Source organism: Artibeus jamaicensis, unplaced genomic scaffold (assembly GCF_021234435.1).
Source record: "Artibeus jamaicensis isolate MK-2021 breed Jamaican fruit bat unplaced genomic scaffold, CSHL_Jam_final scaffold_1019, whole genome shotgun sequence".
NCBI classification, from domain to species: domain Eukaryota; kingdom Metazoa; phylum Chordata; class Mammalia; order Chiroptera; family Phyllostomidae; genus Artibeus; species Artibeus jamaicensis.
In genome coordinates this window covers 13,679,233-13,705,121 of record NW_026522025.1, presented here as the reverse complement: position 1 = coordinate 13,705,121, position 25,889 = coordinate 13,679,233, and the positions used below count along the sequence as shown (strand labels likewise).

At 41.2% G+C, this 25,889-nt stretch overlaps 1 protein-coding gene across 3 annotated transcripts in view; it reads right to left on the bottom strand.

Moving 5' to 3' along the window:
• RAVER2 (ribonucleoprotein, PTB binding 2) overlaps positions 1 to 23,878 on the bottom strand; it is a 104,016-nt gene extending 80,138 nt beyond the window's left edge. For 2 of the 3 annotated variants that reach the window (XM_037136243.2, XM_053655564.1), the window contains exon 1: positions 23,484 to 23,809. In XM_037136243.2, the coding sequence (XP_036992138.2) occupies positions 23,484 to 23,732 (249 nt within the window). In that variant the 5' untranslated portion in view covers positions 23,733 to 23,809. Of the gene's footprint in view, positions 1 to 23,483 lie in introns of all 3 variants that reach the window. The other variant, XM_037136242.2, reaches the window with a different exon arrangement.
• Between the last annotated feature and the right edge of the window lie 2,011 nt (positions 23,879 to 25,889).

The following is a 25,889-nucleotide window of genomic DNA, read 5'->3' as shown; positions in this document are numbered from 1 at the left end:
ACGTCATCAAAATGTCCATACTACCCAAAGCAATTTACAGATTCAATGCAATACCTATTAAAGTACCAATGGCATATTTTATAGACATAAAACAAACCCTTCAAAAATGTATATGGAACCATAAATGACCCCAAATAGCTGCTACAATTTAGAGAAAGAAGAGCAAAGTAGGAGGGATCATAATACCTGATACCAAACTGTATTACAAGGCCACTGTAATCAAACAGCCTTGTACTGGCAGAAAAACAGGCACATAGACCAGTGGAACAGAGAATCCAGAAATAAACCCAAGTCTCTAAGGTTAATTAATATTCGACAAAGGGGGCAGCAACATGAAAGGGAGTAAAAATAGCCTCTTCAACAAATGGTGTTGGGAGAATTGGATAGCTACGTGCAAAAAAAATGAAACTCAAGCACCAACTTACACCATACACAAAAATAAATTCAAGAGGGATAAAAGATTTAAATATAAGCCATGACACCATTAAAGTCCTAGAGGAGAACATAGGCAGGAAAATCTCAGATATTTCACAAAGCAACATTTTTACTAACACGTCCCCTAGAGTAAGGGACATAAAGGAAAGAATAAACAAATGGGATCTCATCAAAATAAAAAACTTCTGCGCGGCTAAAAAAAAACAGTATTAAAATAGAAAGAGAACCAACTGTATGGGAAAACATATTTGCCAATGATACCTCAGACAAAGGTTTAATCTCCAAAATACATAAAGAACTTACATGACTCCACTCTAAAAAGACAAGCAACCCAACTAAAGAATGGGCAAAGGACTTGAACAGACACTTCTCCAAGAAGTAAATACAGAGAATCCAGAGACACATGAAAAGATGCTCAATATCGCTAGCCATCAGAGAGATGCAAATTAAAACCACAATGAGATACCACTTTATACCGGTCAGAATGGCCATCATAAATAAAGCAACAAACAAGTGTTGGAGAAGTTCTGGGGAAAAGGGGAACCTAGTTCACTGTTAGTGGGATTGTAGTCTGGTACAACCACTATGGTTAACAGTATGGAATTTTCTAAGAAAACTAAAAATGAATATGCCTTTTGACCCAGCAATTCCGCTGCTCGGATTATATCCTACGAATCCTGAAACACCAATCCAAAAGAACTTATTATGCACCCAATGTTCATAGCAGCACAATTTACAATAGCCAAGTGTTGGAAGCAACCTAGGTGCCCATCAGTAAATTAATGGATCAAAAACTATGGTACCTTTACACAATGGAATTCTATGCAGCACAATGAAAGAAGGAGCTACTACCCTTTGCAACAGCATGGATGGAACTGGAAAGCATTATGCTGAGTGAAATAAGCCAGGTGGTAAAAGACAAATACCATATGATCTCACCTTTAACAGGAAGCTAAACAACAAAACAAACAAGCAAGCAAAATATAACCAAAGACACCAAAATAGGGAACAGGCTCACAGTGACCAGAGGAGAGAGGGGAGGGAATTTCAGGGGAAAGAGGAAAGGATTTACAGGAACAAGTATAGAGGACACATAAACACAATCTAAGGGGGGTAGAAATGGAAGGGAGGCGAGGAGCACTAGGCGTGGGTGAGCTGGAATGGGAGTAAAAGACAGAAAACTGTACTTGAACAACCATTAAAAGAAATGAAAAAAAAACACTCCTAATCAGGATGCTCAGAGAAAGGATTGGCCATGACCACCAAATAAAGGAAGAAGTGAAGGCCATACAAAGTAAAATAAAGAAAAATATACAGAGAACCAATAGTGAAAGAAAGGAAAACAGGACTCAAATCAATGATTTGGAACAAAAGGAAGAAATAAACATTCAAGTGCAACAGAATGAAGAAACAAGAATTCAAAAAAAAAAAATGAGGAGAGGCTGAGGAACCTCCGGGACAACTTTAAATACTCTGACATCCGAATCACAGGGGTGCAAGAAGGGGAAGAGGAAGAGGAAGAGGAAGGAATTGAAAACTTATTTCAAAACATAATGAAGGAGAACTTCCCCAATCTGGCAAATGCAATAGACTTCCAGAAGTCCAGGAAGCTCAGAGAGTCCCAAAGAAGTTGGACCCAAAGAAGGAACACACCAAGGCACATCATAATTACATTACCCAAGATTAAAATGAAGAAGAGAATCCTAGAAACAGCAAGAGCTAAGGGGACAGTCACCTACAAAGGACTTCCCATCAGACTGTCAGCTGATTTCTCAGAAGAGACTTTACAGGCAAGAAGGGACTCACAGGAAATATTTAACGTCATGAAGAGCAAAGACCTACATACTTATTATATGAAATGTTAAAGGGACTTATCTAAGAAAAAGAAGATCAAAACTACGAACAGGAAAATGGCAACAAACAAAAAATCCTAAGCAATCAACTAGAACAGGAACAGAATCATAGAAATGGAGATCACGTGGAGGGTTGTCAGCAGGAGTGGGCAGGGGGAGAACAGGTACTGGGAATAAGAAACATAGTTGTTAGGTATAAAATAGACAGGAGGAGGTTAAGAACAGTACAGGAAATGGAGAAGCCAAAGAACTAATATGTATGACCCATGGACATGAACTAAGGCAGTGAATGCTGGAGGGAGTGGGGGTAACAGAAAGAGGGGGATGAAAGGGAGGAAAAAAGGGGTAACTGCAATAGCATTATCAATAAAATATGATAAAATAAATAAAACTAGAACACCTTCTTACAGTATATACAAGAATAAATTCAGAATGAATTAAAGATTTCTAAGATTTGAAACCATAAAACTCCTAGGGGAAAAAAATAGACAGTAAAATCTCTGATATGCTTTGTTGATGGTTTCCTTTGCTGTGCAAAAACTTTTAGTTTGATGTAGTCCCATTTTGTAGCAATTTTTAAAAAATATATCTCCTTGGGGAAGTGGAACAAAAGAAAATCAAATGGGACTAAATCAAACTAAAAGTTTTTGCACAGCAAAGGACACCATCAACAAAGCAAAAAGACAACCTACGAAATGGGAGACGATATTTGCCAACAATACACCTGATAACAGGCTAATATACAAAATTTGTAAGAAACTCATAAAACTTAATACTAGGGGAAAAAAACATTTCGAAAGTGGGCAGAAGACCCAAAGAGATACTTTTCCAAGAAAGACATACAGATGGCCAACAGACATATGAAAACTTGCTCAACATCACTAATCAGTGGAGAAATGCAAACCAAGATGACAATGAGATACCACATCACACCTGTCAGCATGGGTACCACCAGTAAATTAACAAACAAGTGTTGGCAAGAATCTGGAGAAAAGGGAACCCCCCTGCACTCTTGGTGAGAATGCAGATGCGTGCACCCACCATGGATAATTGTGTGGAGGTTCCTCAAAAAATTAAAATGGCATTATGATGAGCAATTTCACTTCTGGTAATGCATATATCCAAAGAAACCTGAAATACCAAATCGAAAGAATACGTGTAGTCCCATGTTACTGCAGCGTTACTTAGAAGAGCCAAGAGATGGAAGCAACCCAAGTGTGCACCAAGTGGATTACAATCTGTGACACATACACATGATGGAATACTATTTCGCCGTAAAAGAAAATAAAATCTTACCTTCTGCAAAAGCATGGATGGACCTAAAGGGTATTATGCTAAATGAAATATAAGTCCGTCAGAGAAAGGCCAATACCATATGGTTTCAGTTACATGTGGAATCTGAAGGGCAAAATAAATGAACAAAGAAAATAGAAACAGACTCACAGATACAGAAAACAAACTTACAGCTGACGGGGGTGGGGGGCTGGATGAAAAAGGTGAAGGGATTAAGCGGTCCAAATTGGCGGTTCCAGAGGAGTCACAGGGATGGAGATGGCAGCACAGGGAATATAGTCAGTAATATCATGATAACTATGTATGGGACCAGGGAGGTTCTTGAAATACCAAGGGAATCACTCTGCACAGTATGTGATTGTCTAACCACTATGCTGTACATCTGAAACTGATACAGAACAATGCTGAATATAAACTGCAATTGAAAAAAAAACCCACATTCTGCATTCTTCATTAGGAAAAGGCAACCCTTTTTATGTATACATCTTGCCAATCAGCTAACTCAACACTTTATGGAGACAGTGACGCGGGCTGTTTGAAGAGATCCAGTGCGGGCTTTTCAGCTGCACAGACTCTGCTCTCTCATTTCACTAGTTAACAGCTGTCAAATGCCAGATAAAGAAAACATGATACAGCTCTTCACATGATCAAGTACCTGTAATCAAATGGCATGCCATGTTACTAAGTCAACGGAGAGATTTGCCTGAGAGAGCTCAAGTATTCAAAGATGTTTTCCAACTTAAAAATTCAATTTTTAAAATATGTATATTTCTAACCACAACTTTTCTGTCTCAGATGTGGAATGCAGATTTTGCCAACTTGGAAACCTAACAAAGCTTCCTGCAAAGAAAAAAACAATTATTTTTCTCCATGTCCTGATTGTTTTGACCCAGGCAAAAGTGGGTCACTCCTCAATTTGAGCCTTGGAAAGTTGACCAAATTAAAAACTTAAAACCTGAAAGAGTCCTAACAACCATTTGCCAAAATTCTACCATGCTTCACCACACAGAACCAAAAGGACTAAAATTTCATCTCCCTTTACTAATCCAGTTTTACATTTCTATTAACTTATAAGTTAATTTTAAGAAACAATGTAGCACTTCTGATGAAAACGCTTTGTTTTCTGACCATCAATACCACTTACGAATCTCTTACAGTAAAATGAGTTTATCAAAATTGATAATAATATTAGATTGCTTTAGTAGCCTATTTCCAGACCACATTCACTATCTCTCCCTGGAATTAAGTGAAAATTTTACATATATTCAATGTCTCCTGGGCAGAAGATCAATAGCTGTCAAAGCAGTTTGTTAGTGACCCTCCAAAAGTTAAAACACTATTGTTCCAGTTTATCTGGATTTCTTCCTGAACGAAATCCAACCATAGTTTTAAATCTGTATCACACTGTCTTCTAAGTCCTTCACATATTTACTTTCATTTATAAGTTATTTTTCTTTGTACGAAGGGCTTTCATAGATTAAAGCATTCTACTCTTGCATAATAATGAAATAAGTCCCCAGGAACTCACCACCCAACTTAAAAATTAGAATATTAGCAACACAGTTCCATCGACTCCCGCATTCCCTGGCTAGTTCATCCTGCCACTTCCCACCACGTAGGTATGGGGTCCCTGATGTGGGATGTATCTCCACACAACGTTGTTCTGTTTTACAGTCATACCTGGGTACTTGTCATCTTCACAACTTCTCAAACCCTGTAATCCTTGCATTTTGACAAGAAAAAGTATGTTTCAGCACTAAGCGCTTGCTCAGGACTTGTCACACTTGCTAGAAGTTGTGTGAGTCACAATGCTGCCCCATGACAGAAAATGATTCGTCACTCGTTGCCTTCGGTCTTCTTTGGTTTCGGGGCTCATCACAAGTTCCAGAATGAATTAACGATGAGTACCGAGGTACCACTGTACTTGTTTCTGAGCTTTACAAAAATGGTATTAGGCTAGTTTTAATCTTTTGTACTCAATCTTTTTATACTCAATATTATGATTTGAAATTTCACTCATATTGCATGTGACTGTTCATTTATTCACTACTGGTTTATTATTTCATTCTGTAACTAGAGTATGATTTGTGTATCTATTTTTCTACCAATCACTATTTGGCTGGTTTATAGGTTGTTATTTTTGGCTACTTACATTAAAAAAAAAACTATTATCCCATTCTTATAAATTTTACACACATATTTCCCAGTGTTCATGTTTAAAAATTTCTGAAGAAATTAAATTCCTGGGATTTCATTGCAAATGATCATCTTTATAGCGAAGTGCCAACCTGTTGCTGGAATGGTTGTACCTGCTTACATTCCCATCAATAGTACATGAGAGTCCCACTGACCCAAATCCTTACAATAGCTAACGTTATCGGATACTTAAATTTTGTCAATTTAATGGATATAAAATTGCACATCATTGCACTCTTAATTTGCATTCCCTTAATTAGGGCACTGTGATGGCTTTTTGTGTCAACTTAGCTATAATATACAGTTATTTAATTAAACACTAATCTAAGCACTGCTGTGAAGGCATTTTGTAGATGTGGTTGGTATCTATAATAACTTTAAGTAAAGATCACCTTAGATAATGTGGGTGGGCCTCATCTACTTTGCTTAAGAACAGAAGCTGACATTTTCTGCAAAAGAAGCCTGCCTGACTCAAGACTGTAGCATCAATACCTGTCTGAGTTTCCACTTGTCTGGTATGCCTTGCGGACTTTGGACTTGCCAGCCTCCATAATCAGTTGGTCGGTCAGCCAGTCAGTCAATAAATCAACCAATATTTCTGTGTGTAATATAAACACATATGAATAATATATACTCTGTTTCTCTGAAGAACTGATGCAGGTATATTCTCAGGCTTAACTGCCATTTGTATATTTTCCTTGCCCAACCACCCTATTTTCTGCCTAAGAGATCAGAAGGGAAAACCTGCTTCAGGAAGGAGAGTTTAGGACATCACCTTGGCCTAATTTGAATTAAGGATGGTAAATAGGAGGGCTTCAGGCAGGGGCCAGTGAGCTAGATACCTTGGGTCGCCTTTTTTCTGAGTTGCCCAGCAAGGGTTTTTCTGCCTTTTGTGTTCTCCTTTTCCTCAACTACCTGTACGTCACCTATTCTCTCTTCTGAACTCTAAGACCCTATACCCCCCTTTCTCTTTGGTCCAAAAATGTCTCATGTACCTAAATGTTGCCTTCCCGTCATTGGAATGCTCATGTCTATGGGAATCCGCCATGCACGTGCATTAAAAAACTGATTTCCTCCTGTTAATCTGATGGGGGATTCAAGAGTTGGAAAATTTTAGTTTCAGGTAATAGTTCATAAGCCTAGAATGCATGTAAAAAGCTACTGTTTCAGGAACTGCAGGTGTGGCCCACACTGACTCCAGGAGACCACAGGCGACTTTGACTTTTGTGCTCCATAAGTCACAGAGGGCAAACGCAAGGCCCACAGGCTGGATCCAGCCCTCCACCTTGTTTTATCTGGCCTGGCACCTTGTTTCTACCTGGTGGCATCACCAAGCTCTCGCTTAACTGATAAGTAGTTACATTTATACAGTCCTAAAATGACACTGAGCCTTTGAAAGCAACTGAGAGGCTGCTGTGGCCCCTGGTGAAAATGAGTTTGCCACCCGCGCCATAAGTAATCAAGGTGGTAACTGAGCCATTGTGTTCCTGGGAGAGGCAGATAAAGAAAATCACCCAGGATACTTGACACAGATAAAGAAAATGATGGATCAGAGGATGAACGGATGTTAGGGAAATTGAGGACTGCAGCTTTTATCTGATTAACCTCTTTCCTGAATTCCAAATCCCTCACTTATACCTTTTTCCCTGGAATTCCAGACCCCTTACCTATACTTTTGCCCCCTTATAAAAAAGGCTGGCTTGGAAGGAAAGGTAAAGGTGGCCTGTTAGGGCAAAGACCCACTGTCTTCTCAGATCCCCAGCCATCAGAATAAAGTGCCCATAAGGATTCGGCCCGTCTCTGCTGACTGGGTCTGGTAGGTGACAGGCAGCACGAACACCAGCTTTTCCAGTTTCAAGTCTAGCTCCGCTAGAATAATTTCAAAGGCAGGGGAAAAAGTATTAATATTTTTGGCCCCCACAATATGACTGCCTTTGGTTTTTCTAGGCACTCTTTAAGTTTGAGGAAGCCCTCTTCTAAGCTTTAGAAGTTTTTTTATCACGAACAGTGTTCAATTTTATTATGGATAGGTGTTAAATTTTAGTGAATGCTTTTTCTGCATCTACTGAGATGACTGAAGTCCAGCTTCATTCCAGTGGTCCCCAGATTCTGATTTCCACCTCCACCTTCTCCCCTAGGCCCCAAACGTGCGTACGCTGTCGCCTGCTTGGAGCTGCGTCTGGATGTTCCACACTAGGTAATGCTGATGTGGGGAGGGGGACCAAGAAAGGGCTGATCACACATCACTCTTCATGACATCAGCTGAATAAATGTGGTGTCAGTTTTAAGTTGGCTAGGTTTTTAACAGCCTTCAATGCAGCTGTTTTGCTGGAAAGTGCATTTGAACACCAACTTTCTGCCAGGGCAACGTTTTTACTTGGCTTCAAAAAATTTAATAAACTTTCAGCTTTTTTATTAGCAGTATGATGATAAATAATTTACTGAGTGCTTATTCATCCCAAGCACTTCATATATACACATTATCCCATTTAATCCTAACAACCCAATGAAATGGATTTTAAAGCTAAATTTTAATAACCAGATTTTATTTCACAAGAGGATATTGAGGCCTAGAAAAGTTAAGTGACTTGCACGTAGTGCGTGATGGCTCTGGGACTCACACCCAGATCAACACACTGCAGAGCAAACACAGTGAACTACTGTGCGATCCTGTACCTAAAGTGTCACCAAAACAGATACAGAATCCACGAAAAAGTCCCGTCACATTCCTAAGGCTTATGCATCAGTGACCTCCTAAACTTAGGGGGTCACAGGGGGAAAAGTGAGAGAAAAACAGAAACATTTTTAATTTCTGGCAGCTAGCAATCTGATTGCATTATTCCCCTGTTTAGATATTTCAGTGAATCCTCCAAACTCCCCAGTGGGGCTCACGCACTGACAACCAGGTGGACCTGCTCCCTGGGCCAGCCCCTATACTGAACTATGCCTCTCCAACTCCACGCCTCAGCCACACTGCGTGAGTGCTTGTCACACTTTGACTTGTCTTTAGGACTGCGGATGCTGTGTTACCACTGCTACAAATACTCTTTCTTCTCTCTTTCCCTCCCTTCTCTCCCCCTGGGACTCAGCTTGGATGAGTTTCTCCAAGAACCCCTCAAGTATAGATTAGATATGTTTATCTTGTGCTTCAGTAGCATTTTTTCACTTTCCCCACCACACTCAATAGCACCTATGACCCCTATTTTAACTGCTTATATACCTGTTATCTTCATTAGATTGCAGGCTGAGCAACAGCAAATGCCACACATCTGCCTAGTTCACGACCAGGCCTCCCATGTCTAGCACAACACCGAGTGGGAAGCAGGCCTTCAATATTTGTGGAATGTATGGCCCGGACTGCCTTTACCTCCTCCAATGCAGCATTATTTTTTTCTGAGATTATTTCATAATCTTAGAAAAAGATTAATATGTAAGAGATTTTTATAATCTCTTATAAAGAGATCTTTTAGATATAATCTCTTTATAAAGAGATTATTTTATAATCTCTTCTATGTTTGAGATTATTTTATAAAAGATTAATATATAATATTAAGATTCTATTAATCTTAATATAAACCAGCATATGTTTAAAGTGCTTAAAAAACTGAAAATATACTTTTTTTCCTGGCGGGATGGTTGCGTAGGTTGGAGCATAGTCCTGTACACCAAAAGGTCGCGGGTTTGATTCCCACTCTGTGCACATACCTAAGTTGTGGGTTCAATCCCAGACTGGGGCACGTACAGGAGGCAACTGATGGATGCCTGTGTGTCTGTCTCTCTCTCTCTCATGAATTAAAGAAAAGAAAATAGCACTGGCTGGAGTGGCCCAGTGGTTTGAATACCAGCCTGCGAACCAAAGGGTCACAGGTTCAATCCCCAGTCAGGGTACATGCCTGGGTTGCAGGCAGGTCCCCAGTGAGGGACAATGACACATTGATGTTGTTCTCCCTCTGTTTCTCCCTCCCTTCCCCTCTCTCTAAAAATAAATAAAATCTTTTAAGCACTTTTGCTTGTAAATGACCCCAGATAGAGCACTTCGGTCTTCAGGAGACAGGTTTAGATAACTGTCCCTCCCAATAACCATATGTAAATCACAATCTCACCTTCTCTGATGCACAAAATGCTTTTATTCCCCTTCAAACATCACCTGGCTGTACTATGTTACTAGTTTCCTATTCCTGTGCAACAAATGAGCACAAATTAAATTTCTTAAAACCACACCCATTTATGGTTTCTCAGTTCCATAGGTCGAAGTCCAGGCGGCTCAAGTGGTTCTCTGCTCAGGGTCTCTCAAGGCCAAAAGCAAGGTGTCAGGCAGTCTGCATCCTTATCTGGAGACTGTTCGGAAAACTACACTGCCACTCATTAAAGTACTATGTGTAATTCCGTGTGGCTGTGGGACTGAAGCCCCTGTTTTCTCGCTGCCTGGGAGCTGAGGACCACTCTCAGCTCAGAGGCTGCCCGAATGCGTTTGGACATGGCCCGCTGCATTTTCAAACCGAGCCCAAGTGCATCGAAGCCTTCCTGTGCTTCAAACCAGCGGATTTCTCCTTCTGCTGCCAGCCAGAGAAAACTGTCTGCTTTTTAAGGGCCAGTACGGTTAGATTGAGCTTACAGAATCTCCCTTTTGGTATCTCTAAGGCAATTGATTAGTAACCTTAATTACACCTGCAAAAAAAAAATCCCTTTTTGTCATGTAACATAACAATTACATACATGAGTAATTGTCACATTCACAAAGATTAGAAATCTTGGGGGTATTTTTTAAATCCTGTCTACCCAACTATCACTAATAACAGACATCATCCACTGTACAGTTACACACACTTTACATAAAATATCCTATTTACTGTCTCGGCTTTCAGAGCTCAAGCAAAGTGAGAAGGACATCTGCACAGGAGAGCCCAGCGCAGCGTGTCAGGACGCAGGCAACAGGAGAAGGCCTCTGGCGGGGGTGGGGGTGGGGTTAGGACAGGTGCATGGAGTCGCTGATGTTGCGAGAGGTGGACATCTGCGTGGGGGAGGGGCAGCCATGGGCAGGGGTGATGGAGTACTTATGATGTAAAGGTGGGTTGTTCAAAGAAGTGAATATACCAAGGATAACAAATAGCAGGTTATTCACTGTCATACAACAGATTAACAAATATGGAATAGGAGAAAACTAGAATGCACTGTACGGTGTTAGACTGTAGTTTGATGTGGCAATGCAAATGCATTACTTTCAATAGGTAGGGAGGTAAATAGATAGATGTGTACACTTGTACATATTTATATATTCTCTAGTACAGAGGACCTGAGAGCAGTGACATCTCAATGGCCATGAGTACATCCAGCTCCCGGGCTTTGGCTGCCACAACAAAATACCATACACTGTGTGGCTTAAGCAACGCAAACTGGTTTTCCCAGAGTCCTGTGAGCTAGAATGCCAAGACGAGAGTTCTAGCTGACTTGGTTTCTGCCTAGGGCTCCCTTCCTGGTTTGCAGACGGCCACCTCCTCACTGTGTCCTCACCTGGCTTTTCCTCAGGGCTTGTGCGTGTGGACGTGGTGGGGGGGGGTGAGACACAGAGCAGAGAGTTCACTCTGTGGGGTCTTTTCTTGTAAGGACACCAATTCTATCTGATCAGGGCTTTACTCTTATAACCTTATTTGATTACTTCCATAGAGTCTCCATTTCCAAACACAGCCACAGTGGGAGTGAGGGCTTTAACATACGAATCTGGGGAAACACAAGCATCTAGTCCACAACAGGTACCTTCATGAAACAGCTGATTCTAAGGCTGAAGCACGGAAAGTACAAAATAAGCTACAACATCTTGTTGTGTTAAAAACAAGTTTAAGATGATGATCTACGAGCCTTGAAGAAGCTCTCACTGCCCAAATGTGAAATATTTGGGTATCAAAATACTCAGAGTAAGCCCTGGCTGGTGTAGCTCAGTGGATTGAGCGCAGACCTGCGAACCAGAGTAGGTACTCTGACCTGGTTCCAGAGTATGATTTGATTCCCAGTCAGGGCACATGCCTGGGTTGCAGGCCAGTTCCCAGTGGGGCACGCACAAGAGGCAACCACACATTGATATTTCTCTCCTTCCCTTCCCCTTTGAAGATAAATAAATTTTTAAAAAATCTTAAATACTCATAGTAAAATGGAGTATAACCCATACAACATGGGAAACCATGAGCCTATTTTTTATGTAAATTAATAAATGAATAAATTGAACACTTGAAGGCAAACAAAATTTACAGTCTTAATTAAAGTATCTCCCCTCAAAAGCCTTATTATTTAAAAAGGAGAAAATTTTCCCTGGAGAAGCTCAGTGGGTATTACCTAATTAAGTAATTAATTTGAGAGTGGGGAAGGAAGCAGGGAGGGAGGAAGAAAGGGAGGCAGAGAGCCAGAGAGAGAGAGAGAGAGAAGCATCGACTGGTTTCATCCCGTACACACCCCACCAACTAGGAATCGAACCTACAGCTCGGGCATGTGCCCTGAGCAGGGATGGAACCTGCAACCTTCTGGTGCACAGGACAATACTCCAACTGAGCCACACCAGCCAGGGCTTGCCAGGTGCTACTTTAACAAAAGTCAATCAAAATGATCAAAGTTAACTTTACCAACAAGGAGACAAATCTAAAACACACCCCCCCACCATGATATTTCTGCCAAGGGTACACAACTTGAATCTAATTATGAAGAAACTTCAGACAAACCCAAACTGAAGGACAGTCTGCAAAGTGGCCTGTAATCTTCAAAAGGGCAAGGTCATAAAAGTGAAGGAAAGACTGAGGAGCTATTCCAGACTGAAGACAACTGGAGAGACACGACACAGAGCACAACATGCGATTCTGAAGCTGCTCCTTCCACTGAACAAGGTATCAATGGGACAAACGGCACAACTTAGCCAGAGCCTGAGGACTAGACTGAGTATTTTGACTTCTGTGGCAGTAATGCAGGTTATGTCGGAGAATGTCCAAATTTGTAGGAGACGCACAATACACCCCTGGGGTGGCAAGCCACCGGGTTGGTGCTGCTCTCCCACGATTCAGGGAAAAAGATCTCTGTGCTGTACAGTCCCGCACCACAGAATGAATGGTGCTTGAGCCCGCGATGGGCTGCACATGCGACAGGGGTCCTGTAAGGTTATAAAGGACCAGAACAGTGCCACTACCTACACACGACTGCTGTGTTTGTGATACCGGGGCAAACAATCGCACTGCGAGGCCAGTGCTGTGTGTACAGCACACAACCCTCGATAATGGTAACAAACAACTGTAACTGGTGTTTGTGGGTGCCAAGCTACACTTCTTACCATTATTTCAGGGTGCTCATTCTACCTATAAAGAAAGTTTGCAGTACACGGTACCTGTGTTGCACTGCAGCAGCCCCATACCTCACCCCTTTCTTTTGCTCTGAATTGTACCACTTGTCTCTTGTGCTTCATTTAATCTGTACAGTAACACGGTGTACAGGTTTGCAGCCTAGGAGCGGTAGGCTGTACCATAAGGTCTAGGCATGTAGTAGGTTCTATCATCTAGGTTTGTGTGTGCGCACTCTTACGACGCTTGCAAAATGATGAAATCGCCTTGCGACACGTTTCTCAGAGTTGCTGTATTGTACTTACAGTTTTTCTGTCGGCTTAGATTATTTCAGAATTTGAAACTTCAGATTCACGTCTAGATCAGGTGGCTAAAAACCTACCAGGAATAAAGTCAGAGAACTGGAGACTAATCTGGAATCAAAAGCAAGCAGTTAAACTTGCAAGTAATAAAAGATCCAAAGTCCAGGAAGTAAAGGTAAGCTGGGAACTCAGAGCAGATCATCACTGTGAGGAAAGGTAGAAAAACTGAGTTACTGGGGCAAAGGGGGTTGGGTGGGATGGAGGGTGGGGGTGGGGCTGGGTGTGGTGAGGAGGAAGCAGGAAGAGAGACAAAACTATGCATATAAATACAGGCTAAAAGTAAGTCAATGAATTCTAATGCTGTGTTGGCATTCAGGCGGTAACAAATGTTTAACAGAAAGCTTCAAACACACAAAAAAAATGTACAAGGCACAGGAAAGAGGGAAATAAGTTCACAAATCTAAAGATAATGATGGTAAACAAGAACAAAATTAAGCACCAAATGCCTGGAAAAACAAGTTTAGTAACTCAGTGAGTTGAGGGACTCACAAACCTAACAAACAAAATGTTTTTTTCTTAGCAATACTTATTGTGAAGAACACTGAACAGAAAAAAATAATAGTCTTGACATGTTGCAACAAGACACATTTTTTGCATCAATCTTTGACTTTTAATAAATGTTAAGGAGGAAATGGTAAACATAATTCCTTATAAAGCTCTTAGAAAAAAACTTTTTAAAGAGTTTTTTCATTTTGCGCAGATTTCGTTTTTTTAAGATTTGATTTTATTTATTTTTAGTGAAGGGAAGGGTGGGAGAGACACAACAATGGGTGGTTGCCTCTTGAGCGCCCCCTGCTGGGGACCTGGCCTGCAACCCCGGCATGTGCCTTGACTAGGAATCAAGCCGGTGACCCTTTGGTGTGCAGTCTGGTGCTCAATCCACTGAGCCACACCAGCTGTGACAGGAAAAACTTTGGGGGGCATCTTTGTTTCAGGCACAGTGTGCTGGGGAACCAGAAAACAAGGAACTTGTACCTCAAACATGGAGTGACACAGCTGACTTTTTACGAGTATTAAGAAGGCTAATTTATATTCTTGCCCAGCAGAAGATCATCCCACCTATACCTAAAACTGCCCACAGCAGTTTTTGATAAAATTCTTCTCAAGAAGCAGCTTCAGATCTGCTTCAGTGGTCCAAACACAGCTGAAGTCCCAACAACATGATGAAAATTACATTGGTCTGGAATGTGCTTCTCAACCTGGTCTACAATCTCCAGTGACATCGGGGATAAATTACAAGAATTCCATAATCCCTTAAAATTACAAGCAGAATTTTATATGCCTATGAATATTAGCTTTTTTTTTTTGAGAGGGTTTACAGCTTTCAACTAACTCATAAGCCATAAACAATTGACTGAATAATTAAGTGAACCGAGTAACTTCACTGTCAAAGAAGAAAAGTCTCACAATGCAAAAGTTGTTCATTTTACCAGCCAATCCTGAGAGCTTACCACATGTCAGAGAAAATTAATAGAAATACAGTATTTCAGAACAAAAAGATACAATGAAATTCCCCTTCTGTTTTAAATTTCCCCTGGAACAATGTGTCAGGTTCTGGGTTTTACACTGGTGATACAAAGTTGATTATATGATGGCTGTCTTTTGAAACAGAACACAGCCCGTGCACCAGGAACTGCAGTGTAGGGTAAGGTATGAGCTCTGGAAACAGATGTTATTTCTTCTCTGTTCTACCACTAATCAGCTGAATTATCTAGAACAAATATCTTGACATTCATTTGCTTCTCCGTTTCTCTATCAATAAAATGGAAATAAAAAAACTGTGATCCCACAGCCTTGAAACGAAGATTAAATATAATATAAACAAAATACAATGTACAGTGCCTGGCAACAGTAGGAACCCCATAAATAGAGGTTACTTTTATTACAGCTATCCAGAAGAAAGAATTTGTTCTGGCTGAGGGATTACTGGGAGATCTCAACTGGACAACCATGCTCAATTTTGGGTGCCACATGTTAAGAGATGCAAGGACAAAGTGATAGTGGTATGTGTTCAGAGAAAAACACAGGGTGGAACAAAAGTAAGTGTACAGCTGTTCATATGGAAAATAATACAGTAATGAATAAATAATGATAGTGGGTTGGCCAAAGAGTCTGTTGTTTGTTTTTTCATAAAAATAAAAGGTACATTTTTCATTTTTACCAGTAAGTTTATTGATTTGGATGTTTTGACTATGTTGGCCATCTCGCACCTGGTATAACAGTCAGTTCTCAATTAATGTCTCAATTTGATTGCTATCGACTTCAACTGGTGTACCCAACTGGAGAGCATCATCCAATGAGAAATCTCCAGCGTGAAACTTTGCAAACCACTTTTGACATGTCTGATCAGTCACAGAACCTTCTCCCATACACTGCACAAATCTTCATTTGAATCTCAGGTGTGTTTTCACCTTTCTTAAAATAATAAAGCCCAATATGCCAAAATAGTGCATATTTTATTCCATCTTCAATATTAAAACAGCTACACAAAAATTCACAAATTTTGATTTTTTTAATGCACGTTGATGTGACAGCTGTCATACAATACAGTCTAGCAAAATTTTTTCAAATGAAGTAAAGACAACCAAGTGCTATTAGAGCCATCTTGCAGAAAAAAACAGACGAACTTTTTGAGCAACACTATAAGATGGCTAGGAAACTTGGGACTCATGTCCTGAAAACTAGTGGTTTGAAGGAACTGAAGTTATAAGTCAAAAAAGAAACTACCATAAATTCTCTATGTTACTGGAGGGGAGAAACTGAATCAAGAAACCAAAATTTCAGAGAAACAAAGTTTACATTCAATATAAATATGAAGTTCGTAACAAAGAAAGCTGTCTCAAGATGGAATAGAATACCTTACACAGCAATGATCTCTTTGAAACTAAAGGTGTTGAAATGTGCTAGGATTCATGTGCTGAGGACACTGTAAATTGAATTCATGTGTTAAGCAAAACACTTAGATGAAATGTCTTCTACCAATGTTTCCAATACAGATACTTGTTTTTTAATTAAAAGTCTATATTAGTTAGGATACTGCTGATTGGTATTAACATAAAACCTAATTTGAAATTAATAAAATAAAGGGAATTTAGTGGCTTTCATAACTAAGAAATGCAAAGGTATATAAGCTTCAGGTATAGCTTGATCAAGGCTCCACCTCAGCTTCCCTACTTTTCCTACCCCCTGCCAGGTTAGTCATCCTTTAGATGTCTAGTCTGTTCTCAGACTGTCAGCTGCAACCAGGGTGATATGTCTCTGCACTCATATGCAGTGGGAAGAAACAGAATCACTTACCCTAACAACCAAACAAAAGTCCTAGGCTTCTCTGTTACACCAGGCTGAAAGCATCAGTGCGGCCAAAGGACGACCATTTATTCATTGGCTCAGTTCCTGGCTACCGGCCATCTTTTAACCAATTTCAATGACAGAAGGGAAAAAAATCTTGTCTGTTCATTTATGTCACCCTTACAGATGGGGAGAGGGCCATAAACCCACACAAATCATTTAGTTGCTATATAATGAGGGAGGAGGAGGTCCTCAAAGGAAAATCTGGGTGCTGTTAGGAAAATCAAGAGGGCAAACGGAGACTGAGTAGGCAATAATAGTACCACTCCCAGCAAGAACAGATGGCCCACTCAACCACAAGGTGATTGGAGAGAATTTTTTACGGAGACTATCTACAAAGGTTTAGGGGGGAAAATCCCATTATGAGCAAGTCTTCTACAACCCCCAGGCCTAAGGAGGCAAGAGGAATGAGTGACTACAGCAAGGTGAAGAGCTTAGCTGCATGGAAAGCGCCACTGGAAAGAAACCGTGTGTGCCTTCTGAAAGAGGAAATAGCCAAGTCACAGTATCCTAGTAGAGAGGGAGCTGGGTGAGTAAGTGCACCTCTCTCCCCTCCACCCTTTGATCTCCCACTAGTGGATCTGGCCAAATGCAACCAGAAACCAGAGGATGAGAAAGCCTTGTCAGTGCAATCCCCAGTACAGGTGAGTCTCCCAGGACACAGAACAGGTAAGAAGGGCAGAGACAGATGTGGAGGAACAAATGTAAGCTATCCAGCACAGGAACCAAGGATGACCCACTGCAGATAATCATGAGGCAAAAGTTACAGGTGAGTGTTCAATCTTCCCACTTCCCACATAGTACCCCTCTCAGTGCCTGGTCCCCTTAGAATAAGGCAATTGCCTCTTTCAGCAAACAAAATACAAACAGAGCCAAAGACCCTAGTAAGCAATTTTGCAATCCTAAAATTTGGATAATTTTGTTTTCGTTATTTACATTTCTTCATTTGCTTGCTTCAGCTCTACTGAGTATAGTTAAGCAATACAGCTTTTGCCCACAGATAAGAAATAAGCTGTGGAGGTCCACAAGGGTCACTAGCTGCAAGGTAGGGAAGATAAGAATTAAGAGACAAACTCAGGAGGTTAGTGACAGGGACCCCTTTTGCAGAACAGTGTCCCATCGGAGCTGATCTCATTTAATGCTTCCCTGATCTGAATCTTGTTTATTTAAAGAGCAATTCCCTTAAATGCAGCTGCTTCTTGAGCCTCTGACATAAGATACAGGTGTACCCGTCAATGATCTGAAGCTGGGAGAGTCTCTGATCTGGACAAAGAGCTGATTAGATATCACTGCACTATTTAATCTGACACTTCAGAAGCATCACAGCCTAAATAGATGTTAAAATTCTAGCTGCCAAAACTAAACGCCACCTACCATATTCTTTCTATGGGAAAACATGTTGTAAGTCCAAAATTTGTAAGCATTAGGAAATGGTCTACCAATCACCTGAGACTTCCTCGGACTGCCTCAGCACTGCCTCGGACTGCCTATTAGCACACCTGGCGTTGAGATGCTAACCACAACGTGCTCCTCTCCTGGAGTGTTTTCAGAGCGGAGAACAGGCACAGCTGAAACACTTTAAGAATTTCTGCCAAGACTAAAAACTTGGAGCCAGTGGAGTCGCAGAACTTGAGAAGGCTACTCCTCTAGCAGCTTTCAGTGTCCTTGCTACCTTGGAAATAGGGCATTAAAACACACGGAATAGAAGTAAAACCCACATTCAATTGTGATTAACTACATTAGAAAAGAATGTGACATACATAATTTTTAAGTAGTATAAACTACACTAAGGAAAGTAACTTTTGGAAGTAAGCAAAATGGCATTCTCGATGGAAAAAAAGAGAGAATAATTTCCAAGCCTGAAAACATCCCAGTACTGTCAGAAAAGTGGTAATAGCTCTCCTTTAAAAAGAGGCAATAATACTGAATACATTGTTAGCCAAAACAAATCATGTATATTTTTCTTTTCCATTTTTAAAGATTTTATTTATTTATTTTCAGAGAGGGGGAGGGGGAGGAGAAAGAGAAACATCAATGTGTGGTTGCCTCTCATGTGCCCCCAATTGGGGACCTGGCCCAAAACCCAGGCATGTGCCCTGACTGTGAATGGAACCGGTGACCCCTTAGTTCACAGGCTGACACTCAATCCACTGAGCCGCACCAGCCAGGGCCAAATAATGTATATTTTTCAACCCCACAGTTAAAGAACACAAAGCATGTAAGAAAATTCTATTGTTTTTTGAAATATAAAAGAAAAATTAGAATAGGCAGCTTTTAAAAAGAAAATCAACCAGGTTCCTACATTTGGTGGTTTGTTATTCTAAAACGTGCCCAGGTGATAATACTACACTTTCAAATATGCCTCTGGGAATTGATTGTCAAGCTTCTCAATTAACTACCACAACAGACTACCTTGAAATGAAAGTTAATAATACACAAAGTGAGACAATAGAATGTTTCTCCTATTACTGATCTTGGCTATTAGCCCTAAGCACTTCACACTCTCTTCTAACATCACAATAAAATCTCTTTTAGATTTTACCATAAACACAACAAAAATGAAATACATACCACACATTCAACATGTAAGAAAAAAACTGAGTGAACTCAAGTGATATAGGAAATATACACCCCTGTTTTCTCCATTTTGAAACCCCAATGACAATGCTATTGAAACACAAGATTAACCATAAAAATAAACAATTCATAGAAATGCAATAAAAAACACACATTAGGGCATTACCTTAACTAACTGTAATTCTAAATTCAGAGTTGCAAAAGACTACCCACACACGCACACACAGTGGTTATTCTGAATAACAACCAATGTTCACAACATTGTTATTATTCACTATAATTATAATAGTTTATTTACAATAAACTAATCACTATAATTACATTCCAAAACATTAACATTCAAAGACATGACTATAAATATCTGAATCATACTGGTATGAAGGACTTGGGGATCTAGGTATCTTATAAAACTACAGTAGAATCCAATGCAGGTCTAGTAAGAAATCAGAGTAAAAATACAGACAGGGGCCAAGTCGCAAATTGCCTACAATCTTAGTTTTCTAACCTATCCTGTCATGCTGTCCAACTTGAGTTCTGAGTGCTTCATGGTAACACAGGAGTATAAAAAAACTACAGGTTAAATACAATGCATCTTCCACAAGTATAAGTTCATGAAAAAAAAATGTGGAGGGAAGTAAAACAAGTTTAAGTTACTATTTTTATATTAAGTCCAGTTGTACTAGAACGTAAAATGAGGATTTTTCCCAACAGAGTATGAATCTTCAAAGCAACTTCATTCTTATAGAAAGCTAACTCAGGTTCACTATTTCTTACAATTTGAGGAAAAGAGACAAACTGATGAACAATTTGAGGAAAGTTTGAGAAGCAGTGCCAGGAATTCAGGGTCAAAGGATTTTTTGTTTGTTTTTTTTTAAAGTTGGAGAGTGACATCAGACTTGAGCTTTGAGAAACTCTCTTAAGGGGATCAGTGTGTAGGACGGGCTAAAACCTAAGAGACAGGACCTTAATGAGGGTAGATAACAAAACAGAAAATTGGGTATAGTCTGTTTAAGAGATGAAAAGGACATGAGCTACAAACTCACAGAGGGCTAGGAGGGTTCAAGAAAGCAGGAGGCTGGCCAGACAGCACTGGATTGGCTGCACAGTCACCGTTCGATGAGACAGCTTTGCAGAACTTATTAGTATAAAGGTGTTCTTTTTTTTTAATAGCTAGTATTTCTAAGGCATTGATATATGTATTTTTGAAAGCTCCCACTTAAAAATAATACTTCCAGCGTGCCCTGTAATCATAGGTGAAAAGTTGTGAGAAGCAATCGTAAATATGTCATACAAAAAAATTAAATATTTGAGTAAGATTTATAAAAACTGTGTTTAATAATGATAATACCTGTATTTTCAAAAAGTAAAAAAAAAAATTACTGGGCTCCTACAAATCAGTTACCATTGTAGCTTTTCTGGAGATACAACCATAAAGCATGAGAACTAGAGTTAGGAATGGCTTTGATCCTTAAAGTGATATTCTAGAATAAATGCATGAATACACACAGATTCTTCTAGAGAAGATCAAGAATTTCGGTATTTAAAATATCTGATTACTTACAGCTAAACAAAAAGTAGTAACTTTTTAAAAAACCATCTTAGTAATTTCATAAGAAGGAAACACGGCTGAAAGGCACAAAATAAAATTAAAGTTAAACCTTCATTATAAGTTGTCAGTAAAATGCAGCCACTAAGAAAAAGACATTAGAATTGTTCAGAAAAAAGATAAAATACCAAAATCCTTGATGAATATATTCACAAAAATATTACAACTTGAGAAAAGGTAGATGAAATAAATATTAACTTTACTGGACAAGTAAAAATAGCAATTCTCAATCTGAAGAACCTAAAGAAAAGCCTTGCTTTTCGAAACTAGAATTCTTTGGTCCATTCTCCTTATTTATGCAACACAGATCACTGACAGTTATGATTGTAATCAGAAAACTAGGAAAGGTACAAGTTCAAAAGATGACTGAAACTCAACACTTCTCAAACGTTATTTGTAATCAAACACGGATCTGTTTAGATTTTGAAACTAAATATCAGAAATATCAAAAACATTTTATCAATATAAAAATCATAGAAAAATTATAGGACAAATCTGGACAAGTCTCCAGGTCCTAACAACTTTTTTTTTTCGCTTTTAAAAAAGAAGCTTCAACTCTCAAAAAACATGGCATGAGACTTAACATAAAAATTTAAGATGCTTGGCAGTAAAAGACTCACCTAGACATACAGGTTTTATACCAATTTTATTCCATAGTTATGCTTGCTACCTTAGAGAAAAATCCTAAGATTTAGGCTAACAACAAGTTCATAATAGAAAGCGAACACCTCAAAAATACAAACCAGTGTACTAATTCTCATAAAACGTCCCGCCACCACAGACACCAGGTAATTAAAATTGTTCCTTTTATTAGATGCTTTGATCTATTTTTTTTCATGTCTCTTGAGAAGGGCAGTAAGAAAAAAAACCAAGACTACATAGAACTGTCTAAAATTTGGGCTCTAAATATTTCAGAATGCAAGAAAGTCTGACAAAAATAGATGCCATTCTACAAAGGAAATCAACACACGTCCCCATCTCTCTTCTCCTAGATTATCTACACACACAGCTGCTATTTCTTCAATTTGCTTTTTAAAAAATGCCATCTGCCTCTACCAAGCCTCCCTGATTCTGAGCTCCCTTGCTCTCCTCTATTTGCATGGGGCAGGAACGGCGCTTCTGTGAAACTGCTCCATTACAGGTGCCCTTACAGGTACCGACATGATGGGAAGTGGACAATGACAGGTTTGAAAGAGGGGTCACACACAAGACTACCACAGACTTTTTTACATTGCTTTTTGGAACAAAATGGCCCTTCATGTATACATGAAGGTATATGGTCCGAAGGTTATATGCTTACATTTATTGTGAGAGGCTAAGTAAGGTCTAATTACATAGTAATGAGGTCCTAGTCTCATTATTTTATGGATCACGGAGGAACTGCCCTGCAATTTTCAACAGCCAAACCACTTGCAATTCCCTGCCTCCGCTACAGGAGAACTACACGAACTGGCCAAAATCTGCAACTACCAGGACAGCCCACCCTCCTACCCACACAGATATATAAATTCAAGTTATATATGAAATGTAGACAATTAAGAAACCCTAAAGAATCAAAGATAAGATCTCTTGGTAAAACAAAAACACATAGGTATATATACGTACGCACAGGAAAAGAAAGGATAATATCCCATGCTAACAACGGTTACATTTAAGTATCAGAAATACGGGTGATTTCAATTTCCCCACTTTTCGCTTCTCTGTATATTTATGCTTTTCTGAATACAATTGACTATATAACATCGGCAATGCGGGGGGGGGGGGGGCGGTGGAGTTAAATGCCGATCTTCCAACCTTAAAGCAACAGTTTTTCTGGATCGTATACGCAAAGTTGCCTATCTGTAAGCTTCCTCGGAGTCACTAAGGGATAAATCCTCCAGCAGTTGGCATGCAGAGAACGGCTGGCTGCAAGGCTCCCCAAAGCGGAGCGATACCCTCTTTATTCCAGAGCCTTAGCAAACTGAAGGGGCAGAGTTGTTTCATACAAACTTGGTCAAGTGCTTCAGCAGCAGGAAAACTCACTCCCAGCTCTCCCGTGAGGCCGTCCCCTCCTCCCATGGCACACCCAGGTCCGGAGGACCCCAGGCGGGACCCTCCACACCTCTCGAGGCGCTCCCAAAGACTAGCGCCCCAGACTGAGCTCCACACTCTCCTCCACCTACTCGCTCCCCGACCCCTCCCCCACCACACGCCCCGGGGGCCACGGCAGGAGTAAGCGGGCCGGACTTGGAGGCAGGCGCCCCGATTCCGGTGACCTTGGACAAGCCGCAGCGCCTCTCGGAGCCTCAGTTTCCCGTCCTGCCACTCTTCCAGGGTGACCTCAGGCTCAGAAACCCAGGTTGGGGGGCGAAAACTACGGGCCGTTAACACTGCGTCGACCCTCTCCACCCCCAAACGCCCCAGGCGTCGGGCACCAGTCTGGACGCCTCGGGGGCAGCTTCTCTCCGGAGCCCGGTCCCGGTGCCCCTGGGACGCGTCGCCTCCCAGCCCCGTCCCGTACCTGGCAGTTGCTGTCCTGGGGCAGGTTTTTCACCAGGATTTTCCTGCGGTTGCTCAGCTCCCGGCGCATCCGCTGCAGCCGCGCGGCCACCTCCTCCGAGTGCAACACAGAGGGCGCCGGGCCGCGGGCGTCCTCGCGGGTCTCCGCGGAGGGGCCGGACGCGCGCAGCCCCGGCCCCGGCCCCGACCCCGCCACGCCGCCCAGGCCCGCGCCCCCCTCGCCGCCGCCGCCGCCTCCCGCCGCCGCCATCTTCCCGGCGCCCCGCGGCTGCTGCGGGCTCCTCGGGAGGCTCGAGGGGAAGCGGAGAGAGAAAGCGGGAGGAGGCCCGCGCGGGGGCGAGGCGGGCAGAGGCCGCGCAGTGGGCCCAGGCGCGGGGAGGGGGAGGGGAGGCGGCGCCGCAGCCGGCGGGCGGGAGCGGAAACCTGAGCGCCGAGGAGGAGCCGGGAACCACCTCGCGGGCACCTCCCCCCGGGCCCCGGCCCCAGCACCCGCCCACGGGCCCGGAGACACCTGTGCGGGCGGGCGCGCTCCCCCTCCGGGGCGCGCCGGCGAACTTCGAGGGTGGGGCCCAGGGGATGCGCCCAGCGCCGGCGACTTCCCGAGGGGAACTCGAATCCCGGGCGCCGGCCCCCGCGCGGCCTCCCGGTGGGACAGCGCGCGCCCCTCCGAGTTCCCGCGCCGGGGCTGCAAACGCAAACTCAGCCACCTCGAACCTGGAGAGGCACCCTGCCCCGGACCGGAACCCTTCTGCTGGGCACACTTGGCGAAAAAGTTTTAGTTTTCAATAAAAAGATAAAATTCGAGATTTTGTAGGGAGTACAAGGAGAGATGCCGCAGGAAATATATTTTTGGAAATACCTCACCGCAAAGAATTTTCCTGTGTACGAGAAAGCCAGTGCCCGTCACCAGTCCCTCCGTTCCTTTTGTACAGTTGCTAAGACGTATGACCTTGTTGCATGTGCAACACACAGAGCAATGCTGAAACCAAGCATAAAACGGGAGAAGAGCAGGGGGCTACAGAACACGCTAGCGGAATGTCATTTTAATTGGAACTTAGAAGGAGAGTTGTACTGTAGAACTAGTCTTAGTCAAAGTGATGTTAGCAGGTCAAACAATCAAGCAGCCTTTGGCACCAGCCAGAGTGACGATCAGTAAGGAGGAACTTGTATCTTAACTGCGTAGCATGCAAATACAGGAGGGGGAGAAGGAGGAAGTTTGCTTATTAGCACTAATATTACCCCATTAGAAAAACTATTTTGAATAAATGTAAAAGAAACCCAAAGTATTTTAAAATACTATGTACTCAATACTCACACGGTGCCCTGAGGTATTTCTAAGTACTTTACATATATTTTATTTACTCTTCACAATAATCCAGGTTTATTTAATGTTCTATTTTTCTCATTTTACGTATGAAGAAATGGAGGATTGTCTGATTAATTCTCAAGCCTAATGCTCTTCATTATATAAAGAGATTCATCTGCAAACCCAACATAATGACTGCTAATATTCCTGAATTTATTCTCTGCCAGTAGATACTTGTATCATTAAAATGATTCTGCGGCATATCTATGTTCATAGCAGCACCAACCATTCCCAACAGCCAGAGTGGAAACAATCCAAATGTCTGTCTACCAATGAACAGATAAATCAATACACATACATAAAATGAAATATTATTCTGCCATAAAAAGGAATAAAGTACTGCTATAAGGCAGATGCACCTTCAAGCATTAAGCTAAGTGAAAGAAGACAGACACAAAAGATCACATACTGTATGATTCCATTTACCTGAAAGACCCATAATAAGTAAATCATTGAGACACACACAACACAGATGGGGAAGGAGGGAGTAGGAAGTGACTACACAGTGTGTACAGATTTCCTTTCAGGCTAATGAAAATGATTTGGAGCTATACAGAAGTACAGTGAACCAAGAAAGTGAATATACTAAGTAGCCACTGAACTGTTTGTTCACTTTAATAGTTATGTTATATGAATTTCACCTCACAAGAAATTTTAAATTATATTCTGCAGTTTATAGGTTCATTACCTGCCTTTTAAAGTGCATTTATTTTCTAAGCCTTTTTCTATGTCAATATAATTGAGCATCACCATTTATCATGGCTGCATACTATTCTGTGTAAAAATTACCATAATTTCCATCATCAATCTTCCAGTATTAGACATTTTAATCTATTGTGAAGAGCACTGAAATGAATACTTTCGTGTCCATATTTGCGGTCTTAATTTTTCCACAGAATAAAGAACCAGAAGAAAAATTTCTTCATAAAAGAAGTATGTTTAAAGATTTTTGATTTGCATCTCCAAACCATCTTCTTCAGTTTTCCCTATCACAAACATTGTCTGACAGTGCACATTTCTCTGCTTGCATCCATACTAATT